Raw genomic sequence first — 18,411 nt, 5'->3', positions numbered from 1 at the left:
ATCAATAATTTACATGACTATCTTTCCTAATGCAGAGATTTATCTTATTCATATTCCTAAAGTGTAGTACAGTGCACAGTAGTACACAGAAGGTATCTAATAAATGTTCGCTTAGTAAATAAGTGGAGATATAAATCACTTTGGGATTAAATGTATACATTTATATACAGTTAGTGAGCTGCGTTTGCAGAGAAGAGGCGTATCATAAATAAAATATAAACCTACAATCCCTTATCCTAGATGCAGATGTGTTGTGAAATTCTTATTAATAAGTATTCATGTCTTAGAAAAGTTATCTGGTGTATATATTATGAAATGTGAAATACCCAAGTGATGTCTGTAATCAGGAATATTAAGATTTCTGCAAGGGAACACAAATATTCCTATTAAGTGAAATAAAAACTAAATACAATCTGCTCTATTTGCTGCCACCTTATCAATGGATTCTGAAATTATGGATAAGGGATTATAATCATGTAAAATAGTTTTAATTAACTTTAGGAAGTTTTATCTTTCTTCCTCAGCTATTTCTAGGAATGAAATCAAGCAGAACCTCAAAGGTCATAAATTGAGAAACTTAATATAGAAACTAAAAATGTCTAATTGGCTGCTAGCTTGTGCTTCAGTTAGTTAACAATATTTAACTTCCACGTGTCATACATGCTCTACAGAAGGGGAATAAAGACAAAACAAGGCAGACATTTGCTGCACTCAAGTTGCTCACCAGTTCACAGGAACTTCTAAATTTGTCATATACTGATAGCTTTATCAGTCTTTCAAGGATCACCTGGTTTACTTCTACTTTAATCCTAAATGTATCCTCTTAGTTCAACAATATTTTTCGTGATGTTTAAAGATTTCCTCAAAAGGCAATTTCATTTCTTCTCTTCACCAACAATCCCAGCCACAAGGAATATTAAAGATTATAGTCAGAAATGATTCTATGAATAAATAAACCCAGTGACTGAATTTGACCTAAGTTAAAAAACTAATTAATACCTTTCCATAGTAATTCCAGCTCTGGAGGCACTAGATAAAATGGCAGTCAGGGCAATTTGGGAAGGTGTGTATAAAAGGTAAGCATCCGTCAATGCAATTCTATTAAGAAAGTCATCAGCTGTTTTCCTCAAAATCTCTGGATTCTCCAATATGGGATAGCGGGTCTAGAAAGAAAGTTTGCAAATGTTACCATTTCTGAGGGTTTAAATGGAGTATAACAACAGTTTAAAATTACACAACTCCTATTAAGAAATATGTGCTATAACATATCTAAAGTTCCTAGCACAGTACTTGACACTGTCCTCAATTTACATTAATCCCTTCTCTTGGTCCTTTTCCACCTGAGTAGGAGGGGAGGGAAGGGAAGCTCTTAGAGATTCCATTGAGTCTAAAGTAGGGCCAACAAATACATATTCCCAGGTGAATGCTTCTCTCAGGCAACCCAGGTGATTCAAATGTAAGGCCACATTTAGGAATACACCTTACTTTTATATGAAATTCCTTCTACTTAAAATTTGCTTTCAGGAAGAAGTAAATAAAAATGAATCTCGATTTGATTAGAACACACTAGACTTCAAATTCCCACAGAAAAAGTTTTAGAGTATGCCCAAGAGATGTGGAAGACCTCCTATTTCCTGACAGTTCTTCATACCTTATAAAATAAACCATAAATCCTAAGTCCTCAGATATCCATATTCAACACCTAAAGCAGTAAGAGAGCTTTTCTACACTCTGAAACAAAATATTCAGTCAATTGTGCAAAAATACCTCACCTGTGATGAGGGAAATTCAGACCCACTACTCTGACCACAATGCCTCCCTAATATATTTACTCATTTACTTCACAGCTGTTCTCCCTCCTCTGAACCTTTGCTCACTTATCCCTCTACTTGCTCCAACTCACCAGTGTCCTCTGATCTTCATTTCTCTCCTGAATTCCCTGCCCAAATATGCTGCCAACAAATTTCTGGCAAAACCAGAAATTGAACAGTGGTTGAATCCAACAAACTTTCGCTTTGCAACTATACCGAGATTTCTGAGGGCTGCCAGAGAAAACCGTACGAGCAGAAGTCTGGTAATGTTACTATAAACTCATGTTCATTGACCTCAGCAAGGCTCTTGAACACTGCCAAGCAACCATAGTATTTCCACAATTTACTCTCCCATTTTTCAGTGACTGCATAAATATTTTCCATCTGTTTTAATGTCTTTGATAATTCCCAGAAACTCCATCACTCTCAGAAAACTATCTCTTACCAAAGAAAGGCGCTATTTCCTGTCAACACCAAATCCTGAGGCGTAACAGTATCCTAACCCATAATTTCCTTTTCCACTGTTAAGAGAAAGAGCTATTATTCCCTCTAAGGCCAGTTCTTATACCTTGCTTCCAAATCCCATGCCAACCCCTTCCATCTTACTCCAAAGAGACTATTTTGTATTTCATCTTTCTCTCACTACTAGCTCTTTGCATCAGTATTTAAATGTGCATCAGTCTCTTCCATAAAACAAAACACAACAAAAAAACTCTCACCCAGTCAGAAACCTGGGGATTCTTCCTCTGTCCTCATCTCTATATGCAATCAATCCTCATGTTCTATTGATTCTACCTAACTACAGGCTGAGCATCACAAATCCAAAAAATTCAAAATCCGAAATGCTCCAAAATCTGAAACTTTCTGAGCACTGACATGACACTCAGGAAATTCTCACTGGAGCATTTCAGATTTTGGATTTGGGATGCTCAACCAGTAAGCACAATGCAAATATTGGAAAATCAAAAAAAAAAAGTGAAATCCCAAGTACTTTTAGTCCCAAATTTTTTAGATAAGAGATACTCATCCTGTATCTCTGAAGCCCAGGAAGCTCTTTCTGTATCCACAACCTTCATACGAGTGAAGCCCAGCACTATCTTTTGCTTGGACTCCTTTAACGGTACCCCGTTGTTCACTTAATCTATTCTAATCCATTCTCCACGTTATGCCTGACACATACAGATGCGCAATAAATACCTGATCCATAAGGTTGCCAACATGATCTTTTAAAGCTGCAAATCTAATCATGCCACTCTCTAAATTTAAACCTCTCACTAGCTTCTCTTTGCTCTATTCAAAATCTGTAACATTGTCTCCAGTCTAGACTCTGCCTTCCACTCTGGCAGCAGCTGAATGTGATCTCTTCCCCCTGCATTACTAGGCTCTGTTCAGGCTCTTTAGCACGGAATGGTTTCTTGAATTTGAGCTTTTTACCAGGGAAGTCTCTGATTGGAATGTTCTCTCTCCTATTCCTACTCTGAATTTTATTTTAAATGATACGTTCTCAGAATGTTTTCCTTACCCCTTAATTTGTTATCTCCCTCTAAAATATATTTTCCCCACTGGATATATGATTGTCTAAAACCTTTAGATTGTAAGGTTTACAAAAGTTGAGACTGTTCCTGTCCTATTTCTGGTTACATCCTCAAGCACAAAGTTTGGCACATAGAAGGTACCCAAATTGAGCCACTAATCTAATATGAATGAACCAGTTCCTGATTTCTGTTTGATTCGACTCAGACTATCCAACTTCTCTTTTAGAGCCAAACAAAACAACTTAGAAGTTGCTTTTGTCAATGTCTGTTTACGTATATTATTGATGCCTACATAGTGACTCAAGTTCACAAACCTCTAAAAATTTAAGTCACTTAGCAATCTTCTCGTTTAAGAATTTTTTATGGTTTAAATCAGGCCCAGATCCATGACCATATAATTCAAAGTTAGAAGAGTTATCTTAAGCCTTTATAATAAGCACCGTTCTAAACTCTCAATGGTCATCATTACATCCCTGGACATAATGAAGATCACTTAAATCAGACTGCAGATCACTTAAATCAGAAACTCTGTAAGTCCCACCCAACAATCTCAGTTAACAATTTCTCCAGATGACTGATGATGCCCACTGAAGTTTGAAAACAACTGCCCTAGATGACCAGGCCAGACCCACAGGTCGTATCCATGCTATAACGACGATGATTGTGAGTTTTAAAATTTTGGATTCTTTTTGTTAAAGAATAGGAAAGGAGAATGTAGTATTAGTTTATTTTACATCAAGTTTACCTTTAAGTCAATGAGGAAGCCCTCAAATGGTCTGTAAGGATTGTGGACAATAAGGTGGAAATTAAGTTGTTGTATAAGAAGTAGTTCATATTCCAGTATCTGTTCAAGTGCCTTCTCCTGTCCAAGAGGACTCTCCCGAAGGTTTCCAACAAACTGAGGACTAGATACATTGAATTCATCTACTTTGCAGGCCAAAAATGCACAAGTGAGCCTAGAGGAAAAAATAAGGAGGCGGGTGGCAGGGGGCGGGGGGCGGGTGGGGGGGGTGGAAGAACATGCATATACTTTGAGAAGTATCTAAATAATTTATTTCTAAAAGTATATTCTATAATTGCCTAATATTGAAAAGTGACTGCTAGACATTGCAAGAATTTTTTTTAAAAAGACAGTTCCTGTTCACACTTCATGAGGAGACATAAGACAAACTATAAAATTAGGTCAAACCAATATTGCCATGGCATTCAAACATCACTGACTCAATGACAGTGTTATGCAGTACAACCTAAGTATCTGGAAAAACAAATTAACTGAGGAATAAGAGTCCTTTGTATAATGTAGATGGAAGAGTTAAAAATAAAGCAGTACCCACATATGTACCATATAAGTATGGGAAGAAAAGTAGGTTAAAGGAACATTGTGGAAGGCCATTGGTGGAAGTCTCTAAGGGCATCTGAATAAGGAACTATTATTTAAGGGACAAACATGTGAAATTCACCTGGCCATTTCATGCTGTTCAGTATGAGAAAACAGTAAGAAAGCTACTGCAAAAAAACAGTTGGCAGTGAGATCAAGGGCCTAATCTTGACTGGTGGAAATGGGAATCAAAAAGAGAAAACAGGTACAACGTCATTGAGAGCAAACTCTTTGATGAGTTTCATACTAATTTCATCTTTAATGATAGACACAGTGCTCAGCAGAGAGCAGCAACAACAGACCTTTGTTCAACTGAAATTAGCATGAAGCTATAGCATCCGTAAACTGGATGTGGGAGAGGCCACTACAAATGATTCTCAGTCTGAACAACTGGAAGAACAAAGGTGTCTAATAGAGAAGTAGCTAATTTGAGAAAAACAAAATTTGAATCTGGACAAGTTGAAGTTCAGATGCCATCAGAATTACTGAAGTACTGGTAAATAGATATCTCAAGTTCTGAATAAAAAAAAAAAAAAAATAGAATTCAAGTCTAAATTACCCTGTATTAGGAAGTCAGTTCTCTCTCTCTCTCACAATTCCTCACAATTCTCTCCTCCCAAAAAATACTCAAGAGTATAAAGGTCTTCTTAAATGAAAACAATGTATTAGACAGACATACTCACATTATTATCCTGGGGTGATATTCCATTACTGAGTTATTAAGATAAAAACGTTTGAAATACATACAAGCCGTACCCTAAGGGTTAAAAAAATATATCATCAGTATCTATTCACAAATGTTAAATGTTGTGAAACAGAACTTATTTATGGAAAGGTTTCTTTGTAGAGATTACCCAGAAAAATACTAATACTCATTAATTCTTCTTTAATCAAAATAAATTTTGATGAATTACTAAAGAAATGCCATAATAGCCAAAAGATTCTTTCCCATCCTTTGCTTGTCTATCCCCAGCCTACTCTGGCTAATCCTTCCTATGGTCACTGGATTTAAAAATACGTGTGTGTGTGTGTGTGTGTGTGTGTGTGTGTGTGTGTGTGTGTGTTTTAGAATTCAGAGTATCAAAAATGTCGTGAATTAAATTCAGGAAGAAAATACAAACGTTCACAGATTGACCAATCTTATAAAAATACTGACAAAAAAACATGGGCAAGGCAATATGCGCTCTCTGTAAAGCCACTCCGTATTTGTGATATAACCATGTATCCATTCCATGATTTGTCATCACTGCTGCCAACTGAATGGCAGAAGCAGCACTACCATTTACTGAATGCATACCATGTGCCAGACTCTGTGCTAAGCACAAAACTATCATCATGTTTTAATCCTTACAACAGCTTGGTGAAGTACTACTACCTCTACAGAGAAGGAAACTGAGTATCAGTGAGGTCAACTGACTTATCTAGGTCACACAGCTAATAAGGAACAGGAATGAATTCAAGTAAGACCTGCCTGTACTTTTAACCGTTATATCATTTGGCTGGAACCAATGAAATAACCATTTATCTATTTTATGATAGAAAAAAGAATATTTCCTTTTAAGTATTTTAAAAGTTTAGTTTTGTCATTATGTAAAACAAAAAATTATTCACCAATGATAAACATGTTATTTAAAAATAAATTCCATAAAGAAGTTCATTTAAGGATTTTTTTCTTCATTTTATAAGATCACTTAAATTTACTGCCTCATTTTACAGTTCTTTTGTAAGAATAAGCCAAATCTGAAGATATAAACTAATTGAGCATACCTAAAACTCTCTCTGAATCTTTGATATCTCAGATAAAAAAAAATTATAAATTCTATGGACTTAATATTTTCAACATACTTCAATTAGAAATAATTTCCTAGAAAATTATTCTCTACTGGGTCATAAGCTAGTCACACTGTATAACTTTAAAACTTAAAAGACTTTTACTTAAGATATACTTTTATATTTGGTCTTTACAACAAACCTGTGAGAGAATAATGTAAAAACACTTTGAACACCCTCCCACTCTAGCTTTTTTATCTTTCTGCTTTTTAATCTCAGCTACCTGTTTCCCCTCAACGGTTGCCTACCCCAGCAAAAAACAAATAGGTCCTCAGAACTATATATCTGAAACAATAAGACAATCTTTTTAACCAAAGATAAAACTCCAGCTTCTACTAATCAAGGCTTAAAAAATCTTATGGTATCAGTTTCAGCTGGGGCATATGATTACCAATGATGAATGAATGCATTATTTCAAACATTTATTGGGTGTCAGAGTTGGAAAAGCAGTAGTCTATGTTCTAGTCCCAGTTCTATGGCTCACTAGTTGAGAACTTAGAGGAAAGTAATTTATTTTTTTTCTTTCTTTATGACATTACCTGACCTCAAATTTTTTTCTGACCACAAAATGAGACTTGAAATACTTTTGAAGATATGATACAGCAACTCATGATTTAAGGCCTGTATTGAAAAATATATAATGTGCCAAAAACTAATTAATTGTAACTAAGGTGAATTTTTAAGACTAGAGTGGACAGGGAATTTAGAAGAGGTCAAATTTCACAAGCCAACTAAAGCACATTATATTTCATCACTACTGTAACTTACCACAACAGACCTTGGCATTGCTGGCTTAAACACCGAACAGAATTCCAATAACCTTTTCTCATAGTATTTGCAGAGTGTCATTTCTTCATGAGGCTCAAGAAAGACTGGATCATTTGGAAGAACCTTTAGATCAACAATTACAACACAAGTTCAATGAATTCAATGAATTAAACAATTGTAAAACATTTTTCTCTATCCAGATTAAATTTAGTTTATACATCCAACGAAGGGGAATATATCACGCCTCGTTTTATTTATAGATTAGCTAATCATTACACAAAATAGCTGTAGGAAAATATTTAATAAACTAAAACTGTACCATCATTTCACGACTTTTCGGAATATCAGCTAGACCTTTGCTTCATTAAAGTATAAACAATCATGACAGGCTGTGTGCACATGCTCACAGTTGTGATATCATTATTTATAAATTAAAAGGTAGACAGACTTTTTAAAACATGATTGGAAAGCTTCCAACATCCGTTTCTCGGTCAGTCATTACGTCACAAATTGTAAAAAACGGCAAATGTTTCAATAAATTTCTGTTATTTTAAGCTACCCAGTTTGTGGTGATTTTTTTAAGGCAGCCCTTAGGAAACTAATTCAGGTGCTAAAATCAGTGATATGAAATAGATGTGAATTAAAGGTAGAAAGTAAAGTAACTCAGTATCAGTAATTTGGAGGCACTGAACACTTGCTGGAGTGGAGCTTGTAGGAAAGATTAAACCAGTCCGAGAGCTGTAACAGAAGGGACTTGGCTAGCGGGCCATAGTCCAAACCATCTTCAGTCACTTGGTTTGTACTTGGTCTCTGGTCTCCCTCCCTCATCCAACCCATTCACCACGAGGTTGCTAGAGCGCTGTTTCCAGAACGGAAATCTGATAAGGTTAGCTTCCCATTTTAAATATTTCAAAGGTTCCTCATCCTTTCAGTGGAAATGTTAAACGCCTCACTTCCACTTAACAAGTTCCCTTCCTACCCTCCCCAGCCATTCCTGCACAGGTACTCAACTTCGGTCACATACAACCACAAACACGTCCACGCACCAGCCCTGTAACTTCTGACCTCCCTCCCACTCTGCACGGTAGTTCTGACTGCATGGAACGCCCTTTCCCTACTTTCTCCGCATTGGCTACTGGGAAAAACCTTCCCCAACATCACCGCTTTACAAGTGAACGGCTCTTGCCACGCACTACCTTAGCACACTACTTAGTCTCTTCTTCACTACGTTACAAAGACTGGTTACTTGTCTGCCATTCGACGACAGGAATGACGTTGTTCGTCTTTGTACCCACTGAACCTGGGAAGGTGCTCGCTTATTTTGATAGATAAACGCACTCCGCGCCGCTGAGGTTGAGATTGTCCTGGGAGCCAGAAGAGCTCCCGCAGCTGCTCAGAATGTGGTGACCGGGCAACTGGGCAACCGTCGGGAAAACCTCACCTTCCCGTTGGCCACTGCTTTGCATCTGAATTTGCGGTTGGCGTCGGCCCGCAGTCTTGCCAGCTGCTCCTCACTGGAGAAAGTCCAGTGCCGCTTCTGGCTACTGTTGTGGTACATTGTGGAATCGTGACCAGGTCCACAGAGTCTGCAGAAGAGAACCCAAACGCAGCAGCGCGGTGGCGTAAAGCACCCGTACCCCCACCGAAGATCTCGCGGAAGACTAGGGCGTCCGGCTAGCCGGCGCGGGCGCGCTGACGTCACGATTACGTGGCGAGCCCGTACGCAGTTGCATTTCCGGAGCGGACTGGGAAGAGACCGTATCCCAGGTTCGCTGGGACGCCCGCTGAGACGTAGGTGGGCGGAGCCTAGGGAACCCTCCTCTCAGTGAGCCTGGGACATAGCTCCGCCCCTTCCAAGCAAGATTTAAAGGAGAAGCGCCCGGCAAGCGTGTTCAAGGGGCATAAACTGAGGTTATGGAGTAGGCTGGTGTAAATTCACAGGGGATAATCAGAAATGAGGAAAGGATTTCGTAGGGTGTTCATTTTTAAATAGAGGCCTCACTGAAGTTGACATTTGTGAAAAGGCTTGAAAGAGTTGAAATAGTAGGTTGATCAATCATGTAGGGAGATCATTCAGGCAGAAGCATTCCTAGCACTTTTCAGGAAGAGTTTGGAGACCAGTATTCTTGAGGCACTACCAGAAATCTCGGAGAATGGAACATGGCTGAAGAACTTGAAGCGGTGGATGTGTATTGGCCCTTACAGATCTGCCACTTCTGTTGCCTTGTCTATTCTTTCTCTGTGCTTTTTTTCCTTACCCTTCTGTTGATAACTAGCCAATCCTCTCCCTCTGTTTTCATCTCTGAAGCCAGGATGTATGGTAGTTTTCATTTTATTGAGATTCCCATTTTCATTGCCTCTACGGAGCCTTACAGTAAGCTATCATGAATATTAAGGTATTTACTATTTTTTAAATTAATAGGACTTTCAAAATTGCAGATGAGATTCAAAATTTACATTGATTCTGGTTTGTCCCATTTAGGCATACCTTATTCTCTCATGTATTGATTATATATCCAATCCGAAAAATGGATTTCCCTATGGCCAATAGCTTTTCTAAAAAATAAATAAATAAAAAGAAAGAGAAAGATGATGAGACCTAGAGAATTTAGGTCTTGAAAAGCCCACACAGGTAAAAAGAAGTGGCAGGATGACTTTAACTCTGCTTTCTATGAAAATGTTTTTAGAGGCTTAAGAAAGGGAAAGTCTTTTCTTTTTCATTTTTGTTGGGTACAGTTGAGGTTAGAGTTTGCCACAGTTATCTGAATTCCTCAAACTTATGCCATTTGTGGTTTATAATTTTGGAGATCCAGACACTCAACATATGTGGCTAATCTGGTCTCGTAAATTGGCTAAGAGAGAAAAAGAGAGAAGATTGAAGGGCATGGCAAATTGATTACAATGAATTGTGAACAACCTAAAATGTCGCATATTGGGAAAAGAATAATTTAAAAGAGAAAAACATAATGGTACAAAAGATAGGAAAATAAGTGATCTAGATAATTAAATGTCTATATAAAGTCTTAGACTCATGACAGTTATATATATCATATAAATTCTTTTCATTTTGTTTTTCTGAAAGATATTTGACAACTCCTTAGTTTTATGTAAAGGAAAATAAAAATAGGCATTTAAAAGAGTTGGCAGACTGTGATTTCCACAGAGATATGAGTAAAATTTCTGAATATCATTTAGGAAAAATATATGAAAAACCTGGCATTGCTGGTGTAACTTTTTTTAAACCTTGAACAAATTTTAGTCCATGTAAATTGACATTGATCTTATTTTTCAGATGTAGTAGGAATTGGGCTCTGTCTAAATTATCTGTCTGTGGAATACAATTGTTGCTGATGCCCTAACATTAAGGCTCATGTATGGTTTTTCTTATTAAAGTAAGCAGACTGGATGCTGTGACAGTCTCCTACTCAGCCTGTTGTGCGACAGTGTTTCTTTGCTATTGCTACCACAGGAGGCACACTGGAATGCAGAACTTGTGCCTTTACCTATTTCCATTTCTAGTTTCAACTAAAAAGTAGCAAGTGTTTCTCTTCACTTCTATTATTTTTACTTACTTTATTTATGGAAAATTTCAAATATAAAGAATACAGAGAAACAATACATGGCCAATTCCCTTCTACCCTGCACCCACACCTCCATTAGGTTTTTTTTTTTTTTCTTCTTCTTCTTCTTTTTTGAGACAAAGTCTTGCTCTGTCGCCCAGGCTGGAGTGCAGTGGCACAATCTTCGCTCACTGCAACCTCCACCTCCTAGGTTCAAGCCATTCTCCAGCCTCAGCCTCCTGAGTAGCTGGGACTACAGACTCGTGCCACCATGCCCAGCTAATTTTTGTATTTTTAGTAGAGATGGGGTTTCACCATGTTGGCCAGGCTGGTCTAGAACTCGTGGCCTCAAGTGATCCGCCTGCCTGGGCCTCCCAACTCCATTAGTTTTAAATCACAATGTCCCTGCTACTAAATAAAGATATTTCAAACAAGAACAAACCAACTAACCAGACAGAACCTATTCTTCCTAGAAGACTAATAGGGAAATTCACAGCTTGTTGAATTTCATTAGACACTACTCAGAAGTGAAATGTTAAGAAATATTTCAATGACTTTTAAAAGTAAATACAATCTCTTTTATTGTGCTGCAGTTGTTAAATCGTGCTATGGTATGTACTTGTAGACAAATTCCAAATATTTTGACTTGCAGCCATTACCTGTAAACTAAGGGTTACCAATCAGAGATTAGGTGATGCCGAGCAGGTGTCATCTGTTTGGCCACCACAGAAATGTCCTGTACTTATCCACATGCTGTTCCAAAATTTCCCGTAAGTGTATTAGGATTTCCTTTCTCTTGCTTCAAGACAGTCTTCCTTCTTCTTCGCGCTCTACCTAGTGATCTTAATGTTTAGGGAAAAATAAAAGTAAAAAGGTCATATTGCCTGATCTGAGGAGAAAAGGAAGAAAAGGGGAATTAAAAGGTTGTGGGAGTGGCCAGTAAATATGTTTGCAACTGAAATAATTTTGCAGTCTAATATAAAACATCTTATAAAGTGACCAGATTAATTTATAGTCCTCGTTTCCCAAACACATCAGCTTACTCAACGTTCACACCATTTCTGATTGCAGGGTCACACAAACACACACACATACACACAAAAGGGATAGAAGAGACTAAACCACATCTATGCTCACAAAAACACACGATATCTTTCTTACTTTAAAATCTAACATAAAACTATATGCCTTCAGCTACTGACATGGATTTCTGACATTTAAAATACAGCTTTACAATGAGTATTTAATAACCCTTTGCAATTGTATTTGGTTAATGCACAATTAACAAATTTGTATTTGCAGCACTGGCTGCAAAATCCTTTCTTAGTTTTATTCTCAAATGTCAAGTTACAACTAAGAGAAGAAAAGGAATCACCTGAAGCAAGTACCTAGTTTCTAGAAAACAGAATACTACTAAAGGAAAAGAAATAAGAAGAAGAAATAGCATTTAAAAAATATCGTTGATCTATATGTGACCCCCCTCAAAATTGAAATGCTTTTTATTTTGCTTTAAGACTATTTCAAATTAAGGCATAAAGAAGACATGACAACATACTAAAGAGAAAATCCTATAAAGCCATCTTCAATTCAGCAAAAATTAGTAAATCACTATACACAAGGCCTAGTACTAATTGTTAGGTGGTAGTGATACGGTGATGGCATCACAAAAATGACTATCTCATAATTCTTGTCCCAGGATCCTTGGACTGTAGTAGAATTATGGCATGTATGAATACAATCCCCTCTCAATGACAGTAACCTTGGATAGGGCTGACACACACTCTTTCCTTTGACCAAAACTTTAATCAGGCTTTTCTCTGAGTCCTCTGCTTGACTAAGTCTGATCTTGGGCTTTCCTCTCTGTTCTAGTACAGATGCTCCTCAACCTAGGATGAAGTTACGATGCAAAAAAAACCCATAATAAGTTGAAAATATTCCAAGTGGAAAGTGCTCTTAATATACCTAACCTATTGAACATCATGGCTTGGCCTAGCCTACCTTAAACATGCTCAAGCCTAGCCTACCTTAAACATGCTCATTGTGACTGCATGGTTAACTGAGAGCTGAGGCTCACTGCCACTGCCCAGCATCAGGAGCAGGTATTGTATTGTAAGTCACTCGCCGGGAAAAGATCAAAATTCAAAACTGGTAGTGTTTCCATTGAATACATATGGCTTTCGCACCATCATAAAATCAAATCATTGTAAGTTGGAGACCATCTGTAGAATCCAGTTGGAGCAAGAATCCTGACATGTCACTTTAATGAATATCTCCCACCCTTGGTATCAGACCACCCTCAATATCTTATCACTCTGACCTGCCTTCAGCAATAATCCTATCAGGTCAGTTTAGCCAGAAATCCTTTATCCTTGGTGTTTCCTCTTAGTAATTTTCCATCCATTGCTCCCCACCCTGCTTCTTGGTTATAAATTCCCACTTGTCCTTATTGGAGTTAGAATTGAGTCCAATCTCACTCCCCCATTGCAAGACCTTACTGCAATGGTCCCAAAACCTGTCTCCATAGCTGACTTTGAAAAGATCTATCTCACCATTCTTCACAAGTGTCATTCATAAAGCATTTTTGAGAAAGTCACTTCAACCTATCTTACCCTAACTTTCATCTCTTGCATAGTGAAGAAAATAGTTGTAGCTACCTCATAAGGTGGTTGTGAGGATTAAATTAGTTAATACATGTGAAGATATAGCAGACTGGCTGGCTTCTATAAAATGTTTTAAATTGTTAGTTACTACTTCATTGACACATGGCATAGGCTAATTGTAAGATATAACATTTTTGTGAATTTGTATTGATACTGAGGGAGAGGGCACTGTTGGTGGATAGGATTTGCTTGAGTAAAGGCAAAAGGGCACAATGTGCAGGGTGTGTCTAAAGACTAGGAAGTAGAATAGCTTGATTGATTGGAAAATAACAGGGCTTTGAATGTCAAAATTTTTCAATTGGAGAATGAAATGATCAGAGTTGCATTACTTTAATCTGGAAATTATTTGTGACTTTTTTGATAGTGAGGACTTTATAAAGCCATCATTAAAATAATTGAAATAGAACAGGGGATTAAGTCTATAAGTGATACCCAAATGCCTGTGTTCTTGAACTAGCTACATGAGATTCAGGATTATAAAGGGGAATTCCTCACTATGTCTCCAGATAGAGAGACAGGTAGTATATCATGTATATCATACAACATGTGCTCTATGAGATGGAACCAATCCATATAATATATTTTTGTGTGAAATTATGAAGTAGGGCCTAGGAATTTTGGTTTATAAAAATCATGTTTGAAAGTTTTTGCAAATGTAAAATTTACAGGACTTGGTAAATAGGATGGATAAGGTGGTGGGATGAAAGAGGAACAGCAACTCTAAAAAGTAGTGACTTTCAAATATGAATCAACGTATCAATCATCTGGATCATGTTAAAATACAAATCAGCGTTTCCAATTCAGTAGGTCTGGAATGAAGCCCCAAGAATCTGGATCCTTAAGTGTTACCTTGAGTTTGGTGATTTTTAAGCTTTAGTGTTCATCGTACTCATATGGAAAGCTTGTTGAAACACAGATTGCTGAATTTCTCATTCAGCCCGTCCTGGGCGGACCCAATCATTTGCGTTTCTAACTAATTTCCACATAATACTTGGAACGTGGACCACCACAGTTTGAGAACCACTACTCCAGTTGATTTTTATAGCCTGGGTAATGGGGAGAATGATGGTGTCCTTATTGTTAAGAATCTTCACCTTTTCTATTAGGTTGAACAAAACCATACTTTTATTCTTTGTTACCTAAGATAAAAAAATGGAGGATACTTAGTCATTTGTTGGCCTTATCCAGACAACGTGACCATGGTGAAATTTAATATCCATTTGAAAAAAAAAGACTAATAACATTCTCACTGGATAAATAAAAGGTGAAGAAAAAGTGTATTCTGTCACAGTTGGATTGAAATATACTTTTGTTGTAGAGTAACAAAAATTATCAACCACTTTAGTTATTCTTCTGTTGTTTTAAAGTCTAGAATTCAGATGATAAAGGTAATTGAAAGGATACTTTTTTTTTTTTGGTTTCTGTATTGACAGGGATCAGTAAAATGTAAATTGAGCTCACAGACCAAATTCAGTCAATGCCTATTTTTGTATGGTCCACAAGCCAAGAATGGCCTTTACATTTTTAAGTGGTTGAAAAAAATCAAAAGAAGAGTATTATTTCATGACTCATGAAAATTATACAAAATCCAAATTTTGATGTCTATAAATGTATTAGAGTTCTCCCGAGAAACAGAACCAATAGGTCAACAGGAGTTGTGTGTGTGTGTGTGTGTGTGTGTGTGCATGTACATATACATATGTATATATAATACATAATATTTTGGATATTGGAATGGGCTCACACAATTATGGAGGCTGAGAAGTTCCATGATCTGCTGACTGCAAGCTGGAGACCCAGGAGAGCTGACTGTGTAAGTTCCAGTCCAAGTACAGGAGAAGATCAATGCACCATCACAAAAAATGTCAGGTACCAAGAGAAAATTCTTCCTTATACTATCTTTTGCTTCATTTAGACTTCCAACACATTGGATAAGGCCCACCAACACTGGGGAGCTCAAACTGCTTCACTCGCCCTACTGATTCAAATGTTAATTTCATCTATAAACCCTTCACAGACACACGCAAAACAATGTTCAACCAAATGTCTGGGCACCCCATTGTCCTAGTCAACAAAATATATCCCTTCTCAGCTTGGCATTCACTCACATCTCTTTAAATCATATTTAATCTCCAAATAAACACAATAACAAGGTCATAACTCCACTTTACATAATACATCTATCCCACATACAACTGAATATGCATTACCCAATCCCCAGAAAAGGAGGTAAAGTTCTTGATGTTTACTCTTCTCCTTGACATCCTGTAACTTAACAAATACTATGATGTAAATTGAACAATACTTAAATATTATGTTAATAAATCAATACATTATATAATACATAATAAAGGAATAAGAGGGGGAGAAAACGGTATTTACTATACACACACAAACATTTCTTAACAAAATAAGGGGGAATACTCCTAACAGTCCTCATTTATGTACCTGATTACATGGTTGTAGTTGATATTTATAACTACCTTCTTTCACTAACTATCCTGTTTTTTTTGTTTGTTTGTTTGCCTTTAGCAAGCCCCTCAGCTGGTTCTTTACCTGGTCAAGTGACCCAAGCCTTCATTCCTGAAGGATCTGGGGCATTAGGAGTTTTGCCTGGATTGGGTTGTTGTAATTTTACGTTGACTTTAATTACTGGACATGTAGTACAGAGGGGCATCCTACAGGTTCTACTGCATTTCAGACATACTCAACCTTACTTCCATTGTGCAGTAGCAGTCCAATTTCCCCTTGCTAGTTCTGATCAGTCACCACAACTCTCTTCTTTGCCTGTTGATTCAGAGGCATGAGGAATTCAAAGTGGCTGGGCAGCAGTTTTTATTAATTAATTTATTTTTCAGTGGAACACTTCATGAATTTGCATGTCATCCTTGCACAGGAGCCAGGCTAATCTTCTCTGTATCGTTCCAATTTCAGTATATGTGCTGCTGAAGTGAGCACAGTTTTCATTGTTGTGTCTCCTAGTGGAAGCATTTCTCCCTCAGGAACTAGGACTTTTAGGCCAGTAGAGCATAAGGTCATGGCAACAGGAAGCAAACGTTTTATTAGGGGGTCACGAGGAGTAATAGTGAATAAACTCATTCCCGTTTCTGCCCCTTATTCCTGGACCCATGAGTCCTTGCTATGGAAGAAACAGCTCTATCTATATATTAGATGTTGATTCAGAGAATGTGCAGCCTTCTGGAGAAGCTTGCCTCAGCACTGCAAAATATTACCATCTAGTTCATGCTGTAACTAAGTTATCCAAAGGCCATTCTACTGTTCTATCAAACAAATTGTTTCAGGATGGTGGGCAACATGATAAGGCCTATACATTCCATGAGCATGGACCCATTACGATACTTCTTTTGCTGTGAAGTGAGTTCCTTAATCAGAAGCAATGCTGTGTGGAATCTGTGGAATCCCGTGCCTGTGGATAAGGCATTCTGTAAGTCCAGGGTCACAGTTTTGGTAGAAGCATTGCATGCAAATCCATACTTAAGATGGTCTTGCTTACAGAGAAGAGGCATCAAAGAGCCCTTCAAGGATGCCAGGGCCCCCCTCACACATTTATTTCTCTCATTACTGGTGAAAGTTTGTTTTATGGATCCTTCCAGTATGGGTGGATAGGTCTTGCATGACAAATCCACTCTAACATTTCAATCTCCCTAAGCATTTGAATTTCTTCCTCTACATTATACCAAGGCAAGTCTGACATTTTCAGTTCACTTACTGTGGGCCACTTTTTAGAACATGTTTCAGCCAACCAGCTGAACAAATTCATGGTGCCCTTTCCAACTCTCTGAGCTGTAACACTAAATGCCGGCTACGCTTAGTGAGCCCATATCAATAAATTCAGCCTGACCTAACTTTATCTTCCTTTATTTCACACTTTTAATGTTCATTCCCACACGTGTTTCCTGGACTTCTGTCTGTACAAATTAGAAAGCTCAAGCAGTTCCATTGACATGTAGTGAACTCTCTCATGAGTCACACTTTTTACCTCACCTTTAAGGGCCTGCTGGGACTTGAGTCTAGTTATAGGTCTAGAAACAAAGAGAGGTGGGTCTTAGGACAGTCAGCATTGTCTTGCATGGCAACTGTCTCATGGGAGGCCATTAAACTTTCCTCAGGCAATGCAGGGTTAATCTCAGACTGGATTAAAAAGGCTGATGCCACTGGTAGTAGGGAGGCCACTAACACTGGGGCATGGGGAGGCTGTTTCCACTGGGGATGGGGAGGCATACTTTCTGGGGGTGGAGAGGCCTCTTCCACTGGTAAAGAGACATCAGAATTTAGAGACAAAATATCCTTAGCTTTGTCAAGGTCTTCCCACACATCCTCATCCTAAATCTTATTCTTTCCCAATCAATGCCCACACTTTAACAGTAGACATTCGACAAGGCTGGGGATTTATAAGAAATTAAATTGTAATTCAGTCTCGGGATGGTATTCTGCATTCAATTTTCAACCTAGCCCTTTGGCTATAGGAGATAAGAGTCTCCTTTAGGACACAGATAGAAACTCAGGTCATTTATGTGGTGCTTAAGCTGTGAATTTGAATCCCTGAGCTCATTCTTTTCCTTCACCACTTTGTCCAGCAACAGTGGAACAACCAGTCAATCTTATTGTATTGATTAGTTTTCCAAAAAAGCTTGGAAGTACCATATACACAGCGACCCAACTTGTTGCTTCTTGTAAGTGGGTAATTAGGAGTGTTCAGTGCAGGTATTTTGTGTATCTTTGCTACCAATTCATGCCATGAACTATCAGTGCCCCTATGTATATATTTATTATAAGGAATTGGCTCACATAATTATGAAGGCTGAGAAGTCTCATGATTTGGATGTGCATTCTACAAGGTGGAGACCC

General features: G+C 37.7%; 1 protein-coding gene and 1 non-coding gene across 7 annotated transcripts in view; both read right to left on the bottom strand.

The window, feature by feature from the left end:
* CCNH (cyclin H) overlaps window positions 1-9,016 on the bottom strand; it is a 100,948-nt gene extending 91,932 nt beyond the window's left edge. For 4 of the 6 annotated variants that reach the window (XR_004248723.2, XM_032156901.2, XM_032156902.2 and 1 more), the window contains exons 1-5: window positions 8,764-9,016; window positions 7,323-7,445; window positions 5,408-5,481; window positions 4,092-4,302; window positions 1,000-1,163 (exon numbers count right to left, since the gene is read on the bottom strand). Coding sequence is in view for 5 of the 6 variants with exons in the window: in XM_032156901.2 (XP_032012792.1) it covers window positions 1,000-1,163; window positions 4,092-4,302; window positions 5,408-5,481; window positions 7,323-7,445; window positions 8,764-8,880 (689 nt within the window). In the remaining variant the exon portion in view is untranslated. Of the gene's footprint in view, window positions 1-999; window positions 1,164-4,091; window positions 4,303-5,407; window positions 5,482-7,322; window positions 7,446-8,518; window positions 8,643-8,763 lie in introns of those variants that run through there. The other 2 variants (XM_058440736.1, XM_058440737.1) reach the window with 2 other exon arrangements.
* A 7,377-nt stretch (window positions 9,017-16,393) lies between these two features.
* On the bottom strand, window positions 16,394-16,500 carry LOC116472008 (U6 spliceosomal RNA). The gene has a single exon (XR_004248933.1). It is a non-coding gene; the product is annotated as a U6 spliceosomal RNA (small nuclear RNA).
* Window positions 16,501-18,411: the final 1,911 nt, after the last annotated feature.

This window comes from Hylobates moloch, unplaced genomic scaffold (assembly GCF_009828535.3).
Source record: "Hylobates moloch isolate HMO894 unplaced genomic scaffold, HMol_V3 SCAFFOLD_6, whole genome shotgun sequence".
Taxonomy (NCBI): Eukaryota; Metazoa; Chordata; class Mammalia; order Primates; family Hylobatidae; genus Hylobates; species Hylobates moloch.
This window is presented reverse-complemented; position numbering and strand designations above follow the sequence as displayed.